We start from the raw sequence: 15,983 nt of genomic DNA, 5'->3' as shown, positions 1-15,983 counted from the left end.
CAGATCGGAATTTGTGTCCGACAATATATGTATTTCTTATTTAAAGAAAATAAAGCAAAACTTGGGTAAGTAATTACTTTCTCGTAGTGAACTTATCATGTTATATGCAAACTCTCTTTGCTACTCGAATGATAAAATCATAAGTAGAGGTAAAAACTACAACAAGTTTATGCATATATCTCCATAATCTCTTTTGCATTGGCTTGGTTGATTATTCAATGGATTCAAGATAAGGGTCTATCCACTAATATGATGGTAAATAATTATGTGTGCATTAATGTGTTGGAGGGAGGGAACCAATGAATGTATTTTATTTTATTTTTGTGTATAAAAGTGTTGGGGCAACCCAATTACTTCATTCAATATTTTTTTTGTTAATGAAAAAGATAATGATAGTTTTTCAATTTGTTTCCAAAAAAATTATATTAATATTTTGTATTTGAAGTAGTTTGACAAAATAAGATTATCTTAATAAATATGTTTAAATAAGTGAAATATTTTTCTGTTCTTAATTATGCAAAATTCCTTAAACAATGGTAGGAAACATAAATGTACACGATTAAATTATCAAGAGAAACGCTTGGTTATTATGAAATTATAACTATAAATTTGAATAATATACATGAATGATTAAGAATAATGACTATTATATATTTTTATAATAGTACTGTGTATTTACCTAATAATGTAACCATCTTTATGATTACATAGTTACCATTTATGATTATTTATTTCTTATCAAATTTGTCTTGCTTCACCCAAATTATTTATATGTACAGGTATCTGAAAATGGCGAGGTCAATTTAGTAAAAGCATAATTTAGTGTGGGGAATATTTAGGTACTCATGCAAACAAACGACATATTACACATATTTTTTAATAGCTCAGCCAATTCTATAAAAAAGGAAAACTTGTCTAAGCAGACAGATGGGAAAGGAAGGGCAGAGAAAACAAACAAAAGGAGAGAAAAGCAAAATCAAAATCAAAACAACAACTGCACAAAAGTGATAAGCATGGCTTCTAGGGACAAAAGAAGAGAGTCTCTGGAACAGACTTTGCAACAACTTCGCGATGTCACAAACTCAACTGCTGTAATTTGTTATATATTTTGATGAATTAATCACAGATGAAGCTCCAGCTTCTGATTCGTCTTGAATCAAAGCTTTTAAAAGATTTGACCTAATAATAGTTTCTTTGTTAACTTTTGGCAGCTGAACAAAGCTTCAATCATTGCAGATGCCTCAAAATACATAGAGGAGTTGAAACAAAAAGTGGAGGGACTGAACTCAGAGCTGGGGATCACTGAATCATCATCAAACTCTCAAATTGATGAACTACCTGCGGTGCTTATTAATCTTGTTGCTGCATTTAATTTGTTGTTCATAGATTCTTTTGAGTCGAAATTGATAAAGATCTTGTTTAACATTCAATAATCCGATTTATGTTAGAAAAGAGAATCTGGGAGTGGTAAAACTTTTCGTCTGACTTAGCACAGTTGATCAATACTGATGAATCTTGTGAAAATGGTACTTTTGCAGGTAACTGTGAAAACCCTAAAGAAGGGTTTCCTCATTAACGTGCTTTTAGAGAAGAATAGTCCTGGTATGCTCGTGTCTGTACTCGAAGCCTTCGAAGAACTTGGCCTTGATGTGCTTGATGCTAGGGTTTCTTGTGAAGACAGTTTCCAGCTAGAAGCTGTGGGAAGAGAAGTAAGAAAAAATACATAAACATAATAAAACTTTCTCTTTAATTATTCTCCTGATTTGATTTTCATTTCAAATAATTTTAAACGTATAAACAATCCAAATATATATACATTCATAGAAGTTAGAAACAACTCCAACACTTGTAGTAAAGTTTTGGTGAGAAATTCTTTCATGGTTCTGAGGTTCCAAAGTAATATAAATTAGATACCTGAATGGATCCTCACATGTTTTAAAGAAAAACAAACGTTGTAAAATGATGTGTTATATTGATTCATCGAGAGAGAAATTTATTACCCTAGTTTCTATACACCTCATAGTTATTTAATAGTTTTTCTCCAAAAACCACAAGTTAAAAAACCTTAAATGGGTTCGTTATTCTACCATTTTTGTTGTTGCATGGAGTATATATAGTAAATAATTAGATAATGTGGTACAACCAACAATACTCATTTTTTGACAAGAACTTGTTTTGCAGAGTCACAAGAACGACAGTGTTGACGCGCAAGTGGTAAAGCAAGCAGTGTTGCAAGCAATCAAGAAGGAGGACTAATTAATGAAAGCACACGGATTAGAAAAACGAAACAAAAAAAAAAAACAAGTACCGTTTTTGTCTTTAACCTTTAAAATTTGCACATGAACTCAAAGAATTGGTGATTTCATGTTCTGCCAAAACCTCACGAGGTACCTCTTCAATGACCCTTACGTATTGATATGGCTTATCAACATCTTCTTGGATAATGGGAAATGAATGAATGGACATGCATCGTCCAACTTTATATATATATATATATATATATATATATATATATATATATATATATATATATATATATATATATATATATATATATATATATATATATATATATATATATATATATATATATATATATATATATATATATATATATATATATATATATATATATATATATATATATATATATATATATATATATATATATAGTGGTATTTTGGAATTCAGTGGGTGGGGAAGACAATGGACAAAAATATGCCCTATACCACAGAAGAGATGCATGTTATTGTTATGCGTTTAATAATAATAATAATTAAGAAAGCAAAAATTCAGTTAGTGCTAATTAGTGAAGCATCTATGGAGTAGAATCCTAGCAGTATATTTCCACACATGTGAGTAAATTATAACAGTTTTCTTGATTATTAAGGATGTTGATTAATATATTTAATGAATATAAATTATTTTAAAAATATTTTTATTTTTTATTTATTATGTTCAGTACAATAATTATTATGAATGTAATTAGAATAAAGTCTAAAATCATTTTGTATATAATTATCTAATTATATATATCATATATGATTTTTTAACTTTTATAATAAATAAGTAGATTTAAGATTAATTTTGAATACAAAATAATTATCGTGTATAAACTAAATGTTACAAAGAATAGAGAAAAAAATACGTGTTTTATTACAGTTGTATGGAAGAATATGAGAGAATTGAGTTAAATTAGTGAAACTGATAGTGGGTAAATTTTTAAATTAGGAAATGAGATTTACATATTTACTATTTTTTTTTCAATAACTCGTTGGTTGAAATTTATTGGAAAAAAGTGTTAACCGTCATTTTTAATGCATTTTTAAAACATTTATTTATATGGTTTAAAATTTATTAAAAACTACAAACGAGATTCATCAAATGTGGAGAAAAAGTCACAATTATTCGCATTTTAATTAGGTTATTCCTTCTTAATGTTAATTATAATATGTTTCATTGTCCTGTCTATCATTATTTGATATATATGTGGACATATGTATTCACTTGTCATATAATAATATTTATTTTTTTAATATTCCAAGTGTATCCGAAGGACTTTTTAGTAACTTTCTGTGTTTTTTGCTTTTCTATTTATTATTTAAATATTATCTCATTTCTTCTGTAATCATAAAAATGCTAAATAATAATTTTTAAGAGATAGTTATTTTTCAATAACCGTTTCTTAATTTTTAAAATAATAAATAAAAAATTACACTACAAAACTGTTACAATCACTAGTGCAAAAAAGACTTTAGACGTCTGTTATTTTGGGCTTTTAACGTCTGATCTCTGTCCGACGTCTATATGGGTGACGTTAATGAGACGTCGGACCCTTTAGGTCAGACGTCTCTATAGACGTCGGATCTATATAGGTCTGACGTCTATATAGACGTCGGACCTATATAGGTCAGACGTCTCTATAGACGTCGGATCTATATATAGGTCCGACGTCTATATAGACGTCTGATCCATGCAGGTTAGACGTCTCTGAGGTTGCTCCTGACTCATGGTGATTCGAGTTTACAACTTTATATTTTAGTTGAAGAGAATGTATTGTACATTTTTTTATTGGATGGTTTTAAAAATGTAGTGGAGGGAATTGGAGGAGTACAAAACGCAAGAAATCGTCGCCATAGAACGCCGCCTAAAGAAACAAGAATAACTGCACCAAAACCCAACGAAAACACATTTTAATCGGTTCAAATGAAAGATAATGCATCAAAGAGTGATGTAATCGGAGTAAAATTAATTTAAAACGGTGCAAAAGTGAGAAAACGAACCTGAAAAGCATAACTCGTAGAGAAAAAACGCGACGAAGATGATGAAATATGAGTGCGCGTAACGGCTGTCTCGCGTTCACGGTGTTTTAATGCCAAAATTTAGACGTCGGTCCCCCCAACTAACAGACGTCTAAAGTGCTTCAGAAGTCGGAGTGGCGGGATCAGACGTCTAAATGGAGTCAAAAAGTGACTTTTTAAATTTTTGGGTTTAAGGTTTAGAAGTCGGTCCCCCCATCTAACAGACGTCTAAAGTGCTTTAGAAGTCGGAGTGGCGGGATCAGACGTCTAAATGGAGTCAAAAAGTGATTTTTTAATTTTTGGGTTTAGAGTTTAGAAGTCGGTCCCCCAACTAACAGACGTCTAAAGTGCTTCAGAAGTCGGAGTGGCGGGATTAGACGTCTAAATGGAGTCAAAAAGTGACTTTTTAAATTTTTGGGTTTAAGGTTTAGAAGTCGGTCCCCCCATCTAACAGACGTCTAAAGTGCTTTAGAAGTCGGAGTGGCGGGATCAGACGTCTAAATGGAGTCAAAAAGTGTTTTTTTAATTTTTGGGTTTAGAGTTTAGAAGTCGGTCCCCCCAACTAACAGACGTCTAAAGTGCTTCAGAAGTCGGAGTGGCGGGATCAGACGTCTAAATGGAGTCAAAAAGTGACTTTTTAAATTTTTGGGTTTAAGGTTTAGAAGTCGGTCCCCCCAACTAACAGACGTCTAAAGTGCTTTAGAAGTCGGAGTGGCGGGATCAGACGTCTAAATGGAGTCAAAAAGTGACTTTTTAAATTTTTGGGTTTAAGGTTTAGAAGTCGGTCCCCCCAACTAACAGACGTCTAAAGTGCTTTAGAAGTCGGAGTGGCGGGATCAGACGTCTAAATGGAGTCAAAAAGTGATTTTTTAATTTTTGGGTTTAGAGTTTAGAAGTCGGTCCCCCCAACTAACAGACGTCTAAAGTGCTTTAGAAGTCGGAGTGGCGGGATCAGACGTCTAAATGGTGTCAAAAAGTGATTTTTTAATTTTTGGGTTTAGGGTTTAGAAGTCGGTCCCCCCAACTAACAGACGTCTAAAGTGCTTCAGAAGTCGGAGTGGCGGGATCAAACGTCTAAATGGAATAAAAAATTATTTCTTTTTAACTTTTTCGTTTAGTTTTGGCGTCTATTCGGGGGAGCCGACGTATATGAGTATTTAGACGTCGGGCCCTTACATAACCGACGTCTAAATAATTGTTTTATTTACGAAAAATGCCACCGGTCATTTTTTACGTTGGATATTCGAGGGTCAGACGTCTAAAGGGTGACGTTAAAGGTCTTTTTTGCACTAGTGAATTTATTATATTTCAATAAATAATAAAAATATATAAATAATAAAAATATATAAATATAAAAATATATATTAAAAATAACATGTAAAATATGTAAAATAGTATCTGTCACCAAGTGCAGCTGCATAAACAATCTACATTAAAAGAATTTATTATTTCTATATAATAATAAGAAAGATATATGTTAGAAGCATATATATTATTTTTTTTATAACAGATGAAATTCCGTATCATACATAGAGTTCGATTATTAATAGAATGAATAAATCTATCATTTATTGAATTATATATTTTGATTCAAAATCGTTGTAATCATGGAACAGTGGAATAGATGAAATAAATCTCAAAATGAATTTTTTTAAGGATGAAATTTTATATAAATTCTCCGGTTCACCTTTTTCAAGTATGAAATTTTATTGAAATTTTTATTATTTATAATTATCTTGGATAAATTTACTATTTTTTTCTCTTTTTTATAGACAGAGTATAACATATTTTTTTTTCTTTTTTCAAGACTTTATGACCTTTACTAGGATTCGAGCATAAATGAAGTTTTTGATAATCTGTACGAGGAAAAAAAAAGAAGAAATGGCTCTTGGAGAATTCCTAAGAAATTGATAAATAAATAATTTAGTTTTAAAAAACAATTATATAAATAATTAAATTAAAACAAGATATGTAAAAAAAATAAAAACATTCTTTCATATAATAGTTGATTAGCATTCAATGTGGGTTAAAAACCTACTCTTTAACTGTGGAAGTGTTATAAAATTGGTAAATATGTCATAAAGTGGATAAGCTTATATATTTTTTTTTAGATATTTGCATTGTTAAAAAAAACATGTTTATTTATTAATTAAGACTAAAAAACTTTGAAGTATTAATTATAAAATAATTCTAAAATTGTAGAAAGTAATTAAATTGATTTAAGGAAATATTTGGTAAAGACTTGGTTAGATTTCATGATTCAATTTAATGCAAAATATATTTTTAATTCCTATTCTAGTATTTATATCACATGTAACAAGCACTAATCTCTTAGCAACAAGTACAAGTTTTAATAAGAAAAATATTAATGTCTTAACAATTTTATTATGAGTTCACATTAAGTTCAAATAACTAATGTTAATGTTATGAATGACTAATTGTTTCACATCTATGTCTAGCATGTGGAATCTATTATCTATCCTATCCAATCAAGTTTCTCCAACTATTTTTCAATCAGCAGGTACTACCAAATGTGTAGATATAATAATCATGCAGTTAAAAACAAGAATAAAATACAAGAGTGGAAGATTGAATATTCATTACGTCCAATGCTGCGAATAAGGGAGTTAGTTACTGCTATACCGTCTAAACACAAAAAACAAATAATGAACAATGCCTCCAAAATGAGACTTTATACCGTATTTCTCTTAAAGTTAGTTTCCTATGCTTCAAAAGTGTATTTTCTAACTCTGTCAACCCTCTTATTTTATTGGATATACACGAGTTTGCTTTAATTGGACTAAGTCTCATATTTGTACTTGATTTTTGTAAATAAAATATTTGTTGACAATAGATTTTTTTGAAATATTCTTCAATCTTCACATATTCTCATTTATTTGATTTTTGTTATTGAAGTAACCCAATATGTTGATAACCGATTTTGTTGAGATATTCTTCAATCGTTAATGATTTCCACTTATCTGCACAATTCACAAATAAGAACCAAATATTTTTATTTCCTAATTTATTAATTAAAAACTTTAACTCTCTAGAAAATAATAATAATAATAATACCAATAAAATAAAAAAATAAATAAACGAAAACAATGATCATGCCAGAAAATTATGATGTTTTGTGTCGGTTTACGAGACTAACTCTATTAACATCGACCTGACCCATGCTAACATAATTTCTATATTAAAATGATAGACCAATGATATATATATATATATATATATATATATATATATATATATATATATATATATATATATATATATATATATATATATATATATATATATATATATATATTGGGTACACTAATACAAATAAGAGATATGAAAACGGGTTATACGTCTCGGTTTTAGGAAAACCGAGGCATATGTAGAGGCGGTGACATTTTTGAAATTTTGACGAATTTATACGCCTCGGTTACAAAACAATCGAAGCATAAAAATAAAATTAACTCGGTTAAAAGCAAAACCGAGGCATATTCCTGTAATTTTTTGAAATTGTCCAACTACCTCGGTCCTATCACCAACTGAGGCATATTCCGAAATCAAAAGGGTAACCTAATTTCGACTTGGGTAATTCTTTTCTCTCCTTTACGAAACCGCATCCTCTACGAAACCCAGAAGCAGCATCAAGCTTCTTCACCGCGGCAGACGAGTGCGGCGAGTGCGGCGAGTACGACGAGTGCGGCGAGTACGGCGAGTGCGGCGAGGCATGGCAAGGTGGCGGCGAGGTCGCAACAAGGTGGCGGCGAGATCGCAGCGAGGTCGCGGCGTGGTCGTAGCGAGACCGTAGTGAGGCCGCGGCGAGGTGGCGACGTGGTGGCGGCGAGGTCGCGGCGAGGGGATCCTGGATCGATGGCGTTTCTGCAGCGGTGGGGTTTCTGAAAGGGTTTAAATTCCATCTTCTTTCTTCTTTCTTTCTTCACCACGACAGACTCAATGTTGGCGGCAAGCGCGACGAGGTGGCGGCGAGGTCGTGGCGAGGTCGCGGCGAGGACGTCCTGTAGCGGTGGCGTTTCTGCGAGAAGGGGAGGCATCAACCTTCAGGCGGTGCGACTGTTTGCCGGGGTTCGAACCGAGGTCTGAGAGGGAGTGGTTTCTTCGAGACGGGTCGGGTGGTTGCATGCGGAAGAGCAATTTGTCCAAGTGTGGAAGCAGAGAGGGGTTTATAGAGGTGGCACATGTGAAGGTTCCGGATGGCGATGATCAGAATGAGAGAGTGCAGAGAAGATGCTTGAATTGGGTATGCCGAGAAGATGCAGAGAAGGTGTGCGACTTACACGAGTGCGAAGAGAGCTCGGAGAGTGGATGCTCTTGAATTGGGTATGTTAAAATCAGTTATCTGTTCAATTGGGGGTATGTTAATTTTGAATTGGGTATGTTCAAATCAGTTATATGTTCTGGATTGCTCCTTATGATCTTGAATTGAATTGGGTATGTTAAAATTGTTGAATTGGGTATGTTAAAATTGCTCTTTCTGATGTTCAATTGGGTATGTTAATTTTGAAATCAGTTATCTGTTCTCTGTTCTGGATTGCTCCTGATCAATTACAAAAGAAGATGGAGTGGCTGAAAGAAGATGGAGCGTCTGGTTGATGATGTTTTTGAATGGTGATTGAAGAAGGGAGAGCAGCCGCCAACTTTGGAGAAGAAGAGTGTCCGGTGGAGAAGAAGAAGGAGTGTGGCGGCATGGTGGAAGTCAAGCACACTACACTTCACGCTCCAGCTCCAGCTCCGGCCAGCAAAGGATGGTGTCCAAAAAGAAATGAGTAGAATGTCCAACAGAAATGTGTGTACGTGATGGACAGCAGCAGCAGCAAGGGCACATGAAAAATGACAAAGGAAATGTGCAGCACTAGAGTATGAGAAGAGTAGAGTGGATGCTGGTGCACGTGAATGAGACCGTTGGAATAAAAAAAAAAAGAACCTAAGGCTTCGGTTAACTTTCAACCGAGTCAAAATTCTGTATTTTTATGCCCCGGTCCTAGAACCGAGGCAAATAGGCTATCACTTTTTATCTCGCCTAGATATGCCTCGGTTCAGAAACCGCTGTCTATTGCCCAAAAGAACCGATGTCGTTTGCCCTTTATGCACTAGTGGTACAGTCCCACATCGGATAAAATAAGAAATAGACATGAGTTTATATACACATAAGATACGTCCCTTGGTAAAAGGCCTTTTGAAGTGGTACCAAAAACAAATCCGTGAGGGCTTAGCCCAAAGCGGACAATATCTTACCAGTGTGGAGATCTATGAATATGTGTGTATATTGAACCTACACAACATCTGGTACAAACAAAGTCCCACATCGGATAAAATAAGAAATAAACATGAGTTTATATACTAAAAGCAAATCCGTGAGGATTTAGCCCAAAGCGGACAATATCTAACCACTGTGGAGATCTATTGATATGTGTGTATATTAAACCTACACAACAATATATATATATATATATATATATATATATATATATATATATATATATATATATATATATATATATATATATATATATATATATATATATATATATATATATATATATATATATATATATATATATATATATATATATATATATATATATATATATATATATATATATATATATATATATATATATATATATATATATATATATATATCATTAAAGTTAGTGTCGGTTTAATCGATACTTATAATTTTTTCTTTTAAAAAGAAACAATGGTGATTTGGACTAAGCGAGGAAGACGAAAAAAAAGAAAATGAAATGATTTTACTGAATCCATGAATGACTATAAGCTCGAAATCAGAAACTCCTAGAAAAACAACTTTTTAAGACTTCGAATTTAAGTTTGTTCATAAAAAAAACAAACTTAAAAAATGTGTGGTGGTATTTTTGTAAATAAAAAGAAATTATTTAATGTTGAGATTGTTGATAGGAAGAACACAGGCTTAGCTGAACCCACAATCTCTGTGATATATGTGTTTTTGATGATGACAACACAGTTAATAAAAACACATGTGTATGTACTGTGTTATAAATGTTATATGCTTATGCTTACTGTGTTGTATTTGTAGAAGCATATTTGTGAACATAATGTGTTGATTATTGCATACCACTGTGTTTGATATCTGATTTTATCTGTGTATGCATAATATGACTTTTTGGAAATGAAAACCACAAGTACCTAGCTTCAGTTGTTTGAACTTTAAAGTGTGGCAAAACAACAAGTTTCATGTTGATTACATTATTGGTTAAATCAATTAAAACTTGTATGTTTGCACAAAAAATTTTCAAGTGTGCTGTGATGTATTTTGAGAAGAAAAGTTTTCAAATATGTGCTAAGTGTTTCTACTTAATCGATTGCATGCATCATGTATTCGACTAAGTTTGTTAATGATTTGAAAATTGTTTTAATGTTTGACATAACTGTCACAACGGTCATATTTTTAAATATGTTGACCAAACATTTATTGCAAATCGATTACATTAATTGCCCTTTCAATTAATGCATTTGACTACTGTTAATCTGTTATAACTGTGAATTATATTCGACTAGATTAATAGTGTAATCGATTAAAAAGCGTCTGATTTGTCCTATACTATATATTGACGCATGACTTGATTTCTGTAAGAAGAATTGATCTTTACACTTTCATATCTTTTCAATGTGTGCTTTGAAATCATACAGAAGAGAGAAAAACTCCCAGAATCAAGAATTATCGTAGTTATAAAGTCTTGAGGATTTCTTGTGAAACAAGATTGTTTGATACGAAAAGACTAATCGTTTTGCACAGGAAGGGGCTTACTGCGTGATCAGAAAAGCTTTGGCAAACGCTGAGAGGTTTTGGTTTCCCTGTGGTGTATATAGGAAGAATAACGTGGTTCTTAACTTTGAGGGGTATCTCAAAGGGGTTGGCAATAGAAGATGATTGTTCTTGCTGCTTGTTTGTTTTGTGTACTGCCTATACTTAGATTAATGAGTTAGAGAGGTGATTTACATTTTGACGTGAGGTCACTGTAAAGCGCTTGGTGTAAAAACTCATATCTATATAGTGCATTGACTTTTATCTCGGGTTGAGTAGAAGGACACTGGATGTAGGCTTGGCCGAACTAGTATAAACTGTAGTGTTTGAATTTTCTTATCCCTTATCTTTGCATCAAGTCGATTATACTGTCATTGCATTCAAATACACTTACTATTTCATTGCATACAAATTTACTTACGATTCAAGAAAAGTTTAAAGACTTGCTACTTTGCGAAAAATATTTTATAAGAAATCATTTTTACACATCACCAATTCACCCCCCTCTTGGTATGAGAAACAAAACACTTCTTTTTTAACAATTGGCACCAGAGCTGGTTTTCAAAAGATATTTGAAAAACAAATCGATTAATATTTTTGTCTAATCGATTCGATCCTGAAAATGACTTTTGTTTCTCAGACTTTTGGGGAAGGTGCATCAACACATAGACCACCTCTATTTGTTGGTGAAAATTATGCTTTCTGGAAATTTTTCTTGAAACCGGGGATAAAGGTGCATGGGATGCTACACTCAATGGTCCATTTAAACCCACTCATATTGTTAATGGAAAAACTGTTTTAAATTTTTTTTCTGAGTGGACTAAAAATGAGAACCGGAGAGCATAATATGACGTTAAAGCTCGTAATGTAATTGCCTCTGCTCTAACAATGAATGACTTTTTCAAGATTTCCCAATGCAAGACACCAAAAGAAATGTGGAAAGTTCTTGAAGTAACACACGAAGGAACTGATAAGGTAAAACACGCCAGAAAGAATTCTCTAGTGCAAGAGTACGAGATGTTCAGGATGAAGGCTGGAAAGATTATCTATGATGTGCATAAAAGATTCACACACATCGTAAACCATTTGATGGCTCTAGGCAAGGTGTTTGACAAGGAAGAAATCAACATCAAAATCTTGAAGAGCCAGAACAGAAGCTGGCAGCCAAAGGTAACTACTATATTAAAATCTAAAGATTTGACTAACATGAATATGACAACCTTGTTTAGCAAGCTCAGGGAACATGAGCTAGAGCTTGGTAGATTGAGAGAGGAAGAAGAAATTGGGCAAAAGAAATCGATTGCTCTAAAAGCTACAAGCAAAAGATCCTCCAAGAAAGCTGAATCTAAGGCTAAGTCAATGCATAAATGCCAAAAAAGGAAATCATGAACATGATGGTAAGAAAGTTTGATAAATTCGTGAAGAATAGAAATACTGAAATTGATAATGCAGGTTATTCAAGAGGAGGAAAGAAGAGTTCAAAGAACAACATTGTCATCTGCTATGAATGCAGCAAGGATGATCATATAAAGCCGGATTGTCCAGAAGTGAAAAACAGGCAAAAGGCTGACACCAAGTATCCAAAGGACAAGAAGAGCAAGTAGAGAAAACCTTATATAGCCTGGGAGAACAGTGATGATGATTCATCCAGTCATGATGATTGCAGTGTTGAGGAGGAGTCCAATCTGTGTTTCATGGCAGGCTCTGCACATTCTAATGACAGGGACAATGATTTTGAAAGTAAACCAATTGAACTGAAGTATGACTTGCTAGGGGATGCCTTTCAAGAGATACATGCAGAAGCTATGAAACTTCAGTACAAGGTAAATCGATTAAGCTTAGAAAGAAAAGATTATGAATGTCACATTAATAACCTTGTAAAAGATAATGAGAAGCTTAATCAAGAATTAAAAGCTGCTTTACAATCTGCAAAAACTGTCAAACCTGAAGTTAAGATTGTAGAGAAGATTTGTGAAAACTGCCCTGCTCATTTAGAGAAAATCAATTACTTAACATGCACTCTAGCTAAATTCACTCAAGGAAAAGATAATCAAGATGTTGTGTTGATATCGTCAGGGAGAGCAATAAACATGCAAGGCATTGGTTATAAAGCAAAGAATAATAGGATTAATCATAAGAAATTTATTGATCTGAGTAAACCTATTACAAATGCTTGTTTTTATTGCAATACTATTGGTCATAATGTTAGAAATTGCTATTACAGAAAGGTTGGAGTTCCTAAAGGGAAATATAAGTGGATTCATAAGGAACAACCTCCTGCAACTAACTACAAAGGACCCAAGTTTGTCTAGGTACCTGCTTCAAAACCATTTAACTGTTTTGTAGGAAAGTAAGTTATTGACTGAAACAGTACAATGCTCAAGGATGAACTGCAGTGGAATAAATCACAAGTTCTTGAGTATATTAATGTGGTAACTGAAACAGTTATTTTCATGCACTCATGCATCATAAATATCTATGTAAATGATTGTTATGTGCATGTTTGGTGAGTGTCTATCTGGTTGATCTATCTATATGAAAAATTGTTTGCACGACTTTTAATCGGTTAGGTTAATAATGGAATCGATTATGATCTGTGTGTGTTTCTCTATTTTAAGTGATAATCTATCAAACACAAAGTCGATTCTTATAGTAATAAAATCGGTTAAAATTCTTTGTTATGGGATTTTCCAGTTTTGAAAATTTAAATGGGCCTGATTTTGTGAAATTTCATTATGCACCCTTATATGTGTTGTGTTTGAAAATCTAGTATACATTAAGTGTGTTCTGTCAGTAAAAAACTCGAAACCCTAGTACTGGGAAAGATTGTCTGGAATCCATACTCATAATGGCTTCTTCATCACACCCTTCAAGAGACAGAGGAAAGGCTGCTGTTGCTGTAAGAAATTCTAATCCCTCTAGATGGATCAGTGATAAGGAGACTCGTGAAAGGTTTCTAAGAGGAAAGAGAATCAAGACCGTTGTTCCTCACAAGTATTTGAATCTCGACCTGTTTGAAAAAGAGGGATTCCACTTCCAGGAATGGATTGAAACTCAGGGCCTGTCTACATTCGTCCAGATGAAAGGTGATTAGTACCTTGACTTATTGAAAGTTGTTTACAAAAATCTGAAAAATATAAATGGAGATATTCAATCTTGAGTGAAGGGGGTAAATATTTACATTGACAACAATGTTTGGCTGCAAGTAGCAGGATTGAAAGCTGAAAAACTATTTTCTCATTTACGAAACTCTGAAACAAACATGTGGCTGAAAAAAAGAGATGTGTACAGAAACTGGTTAATGTTTCCGGGTTGGCACACAATAGAAAGACTGTATGTGCATGAGGGACTAAACAAAGAAGAAAAGATGACAACATACATTCTTGCATGGGTGATTATGCCTGGAAGAGTTTTGCAAGACAGGATGACAACTGAGGATGTCTATCTGTTATATGCCATTAAAAATGATGTTTCCACCAACTGGGTGGAAGTGATAAAAGGCCACATGATTAGTGCTGGACTTAATCAAGCAAAATATCTGCCATATGTTGTGTTCATCAGCAAAATCTTGACCCTTCAAGGTGTGGATGTAAATGGGGAAAAGAAATGCTCTTGTAACTGCTCAAATGTGATTAATAGAAACACCCTAAACGATGTTTCCACCAACTGGGTGGAAGTGATAAAAGGCCACATGATTAGTGCTGGACTTAATCAAGCAAAATATCTGCCATATGTTGTGTTCATCAGCAAAATCTTGACCCTTCAAGGTGTGGATGTAAATGGGGAAAAGAAATGCTCTTGTAACTGCTCAAATGTGATTAATAGAAACACCCTGACCTCCATTGGATTGGTTAAGAGCATGAAGGGATGGTGCTTCAAGGATGAAGAAGATACAGTTCAAAGTTCTGGAAGCACTCCTGCTTTAAATGAAGACCGCACCAATTTCTTTCCTGAGACAAATTTTGAACAATTTGTTGTTGAGCAATTCGGGTATACAAATGAAAGAATTACAAGGCTTGAAGGCAAGATATAAAATCTTCATCAGCAAAGAGTCAATAGTTCATCTAAAGGTTCTGATGAAGAGTCCTTTGAAGAGGATTCCATGGACATGTCTGACTTAGAATAGGGTCTCAGTGTCTTAATATGGAGTCTGTCTTTGTTTTGTCTCTGTTTTGGCTTATTGTTTTGGTTTAGTTTGTAATGATTGGCATTGTATGCCATATCTTTCAGTCTTATGTGGTTGTAATTGTTCTTATCATGAATGAAAGTTAACTTCGGTTTAAATCAATCTGTGGGTATTAAAATTTGTGATTGATTGTTTTAATTTGATTGAATAATTGATTAATCAGTGTGTATGTATGCAATTTTCAAATGTCACTATTACACTCATATCAATGCATATTCATACCTTAACTGTGATGATTACATTATTGCATTGTTACTAAAATTCTTGATCTAGTTAAGCCTGAAAGGTTATGCAAGAACAATGCTTGCTGACTGAACTAAGATGGAAAATCAACATTACTCTACAACAAGAAATCAATTAAGATGAATTTTTAATCGATTGGTTTTCGTTACTTGCTGTGAAGATTCCAAACTTCTGATATTTGATATCTTTAAACCTTAAATTACTATCTATTGAATGTTTACTTAGCTTATATCTCTATGATAATCCGCTGTGAATATGTTTTAAGATTATAAGTGATTAAACTGATTTGTTGATTCAACGTGTATCAACTGGCTCTGATATAAAGTGATTTAAATTGGTCTGATACATAGCTTAAATGTGCTTGAGTGATACATACTCTGATATATCTGTATTATGCATCTGTGATTTGGTGTTTAAACATGCATAATGACAGGGGGAGCGTTAT

General features: G+C 33.0%; 1 protein-coding gene across 1 annotated transcript; it reads left to right on the top strand.

Annotated features, from left to right (window-relative positions):
- Window positions 1-898: 898 nt before the first annotated feature.
- On the top strand, window positions 899-2,488 carry LOC108328565 (transcription factor SCREAM2). The gene is made up of 4 exons (XM_017562442.2): window positions 899-1,091; window positions 1,212-1,343; window positions 1,539-1,709; window positions 2,182-2,488. Exons 1-4 carry the CDS (start codon window positions 1,014-1,016, stop codon window positions 2,254-2,256), a joined length of 456 nt encoding a protein of 151 aa, XP_017417931.1. The 5' UTR covers window positions 899-1,013; the 3' UTR covers window positions 2,257-2,488.
- The last annotated feature ends 13,495 nt before the right edge of the window (window positions 2,489-15,983 follow it).

This window comes from Vigna angularis, chromosome 2, assembly GCF_016808095.1.
Source record: "Vigna angularis cultivar LongXiaoDou No.4 chromosome 2, ASM1680809v1, whole genome shotgun sequence".
NCBI lineage: Eukaryota > Viridiplantae > Streptophyta > Magnoliopsida > Fabales > Fabaceae > Vigna > Vigna angularis.
The sequence above is the reverse complement of the archived record's forward strand: the minus strand, read 5'-3'. Positions and strand labels throughout refer to the sequence as shown.

Excerpts from the sequence above, each read along its gene's own strand:
- LOC108328565 (XM_017562442.2), top strand. The coding sequence starts at position 1,014 with ATGGCTTCTAGGGACAAAAGAAGAGAGTCTCTGGAACAGACTTTGCAA. Across the intron at positions 1,092-1,211 it reads ATGTCACAAACTCAACTGCT|CTGAACAAAGCTTCAATCAT; the intron begins GTAATTTGTTAT and ends AACTTTTGGCAG. Across the intron at positions 1,710-2,181 it reads TAGAAGCTGTGGGAAGAGAA|AGTCACAAGAACGACAGTGT; the intron begins GTAAGAAAAAAT and ends CTTGTTTTGCAG.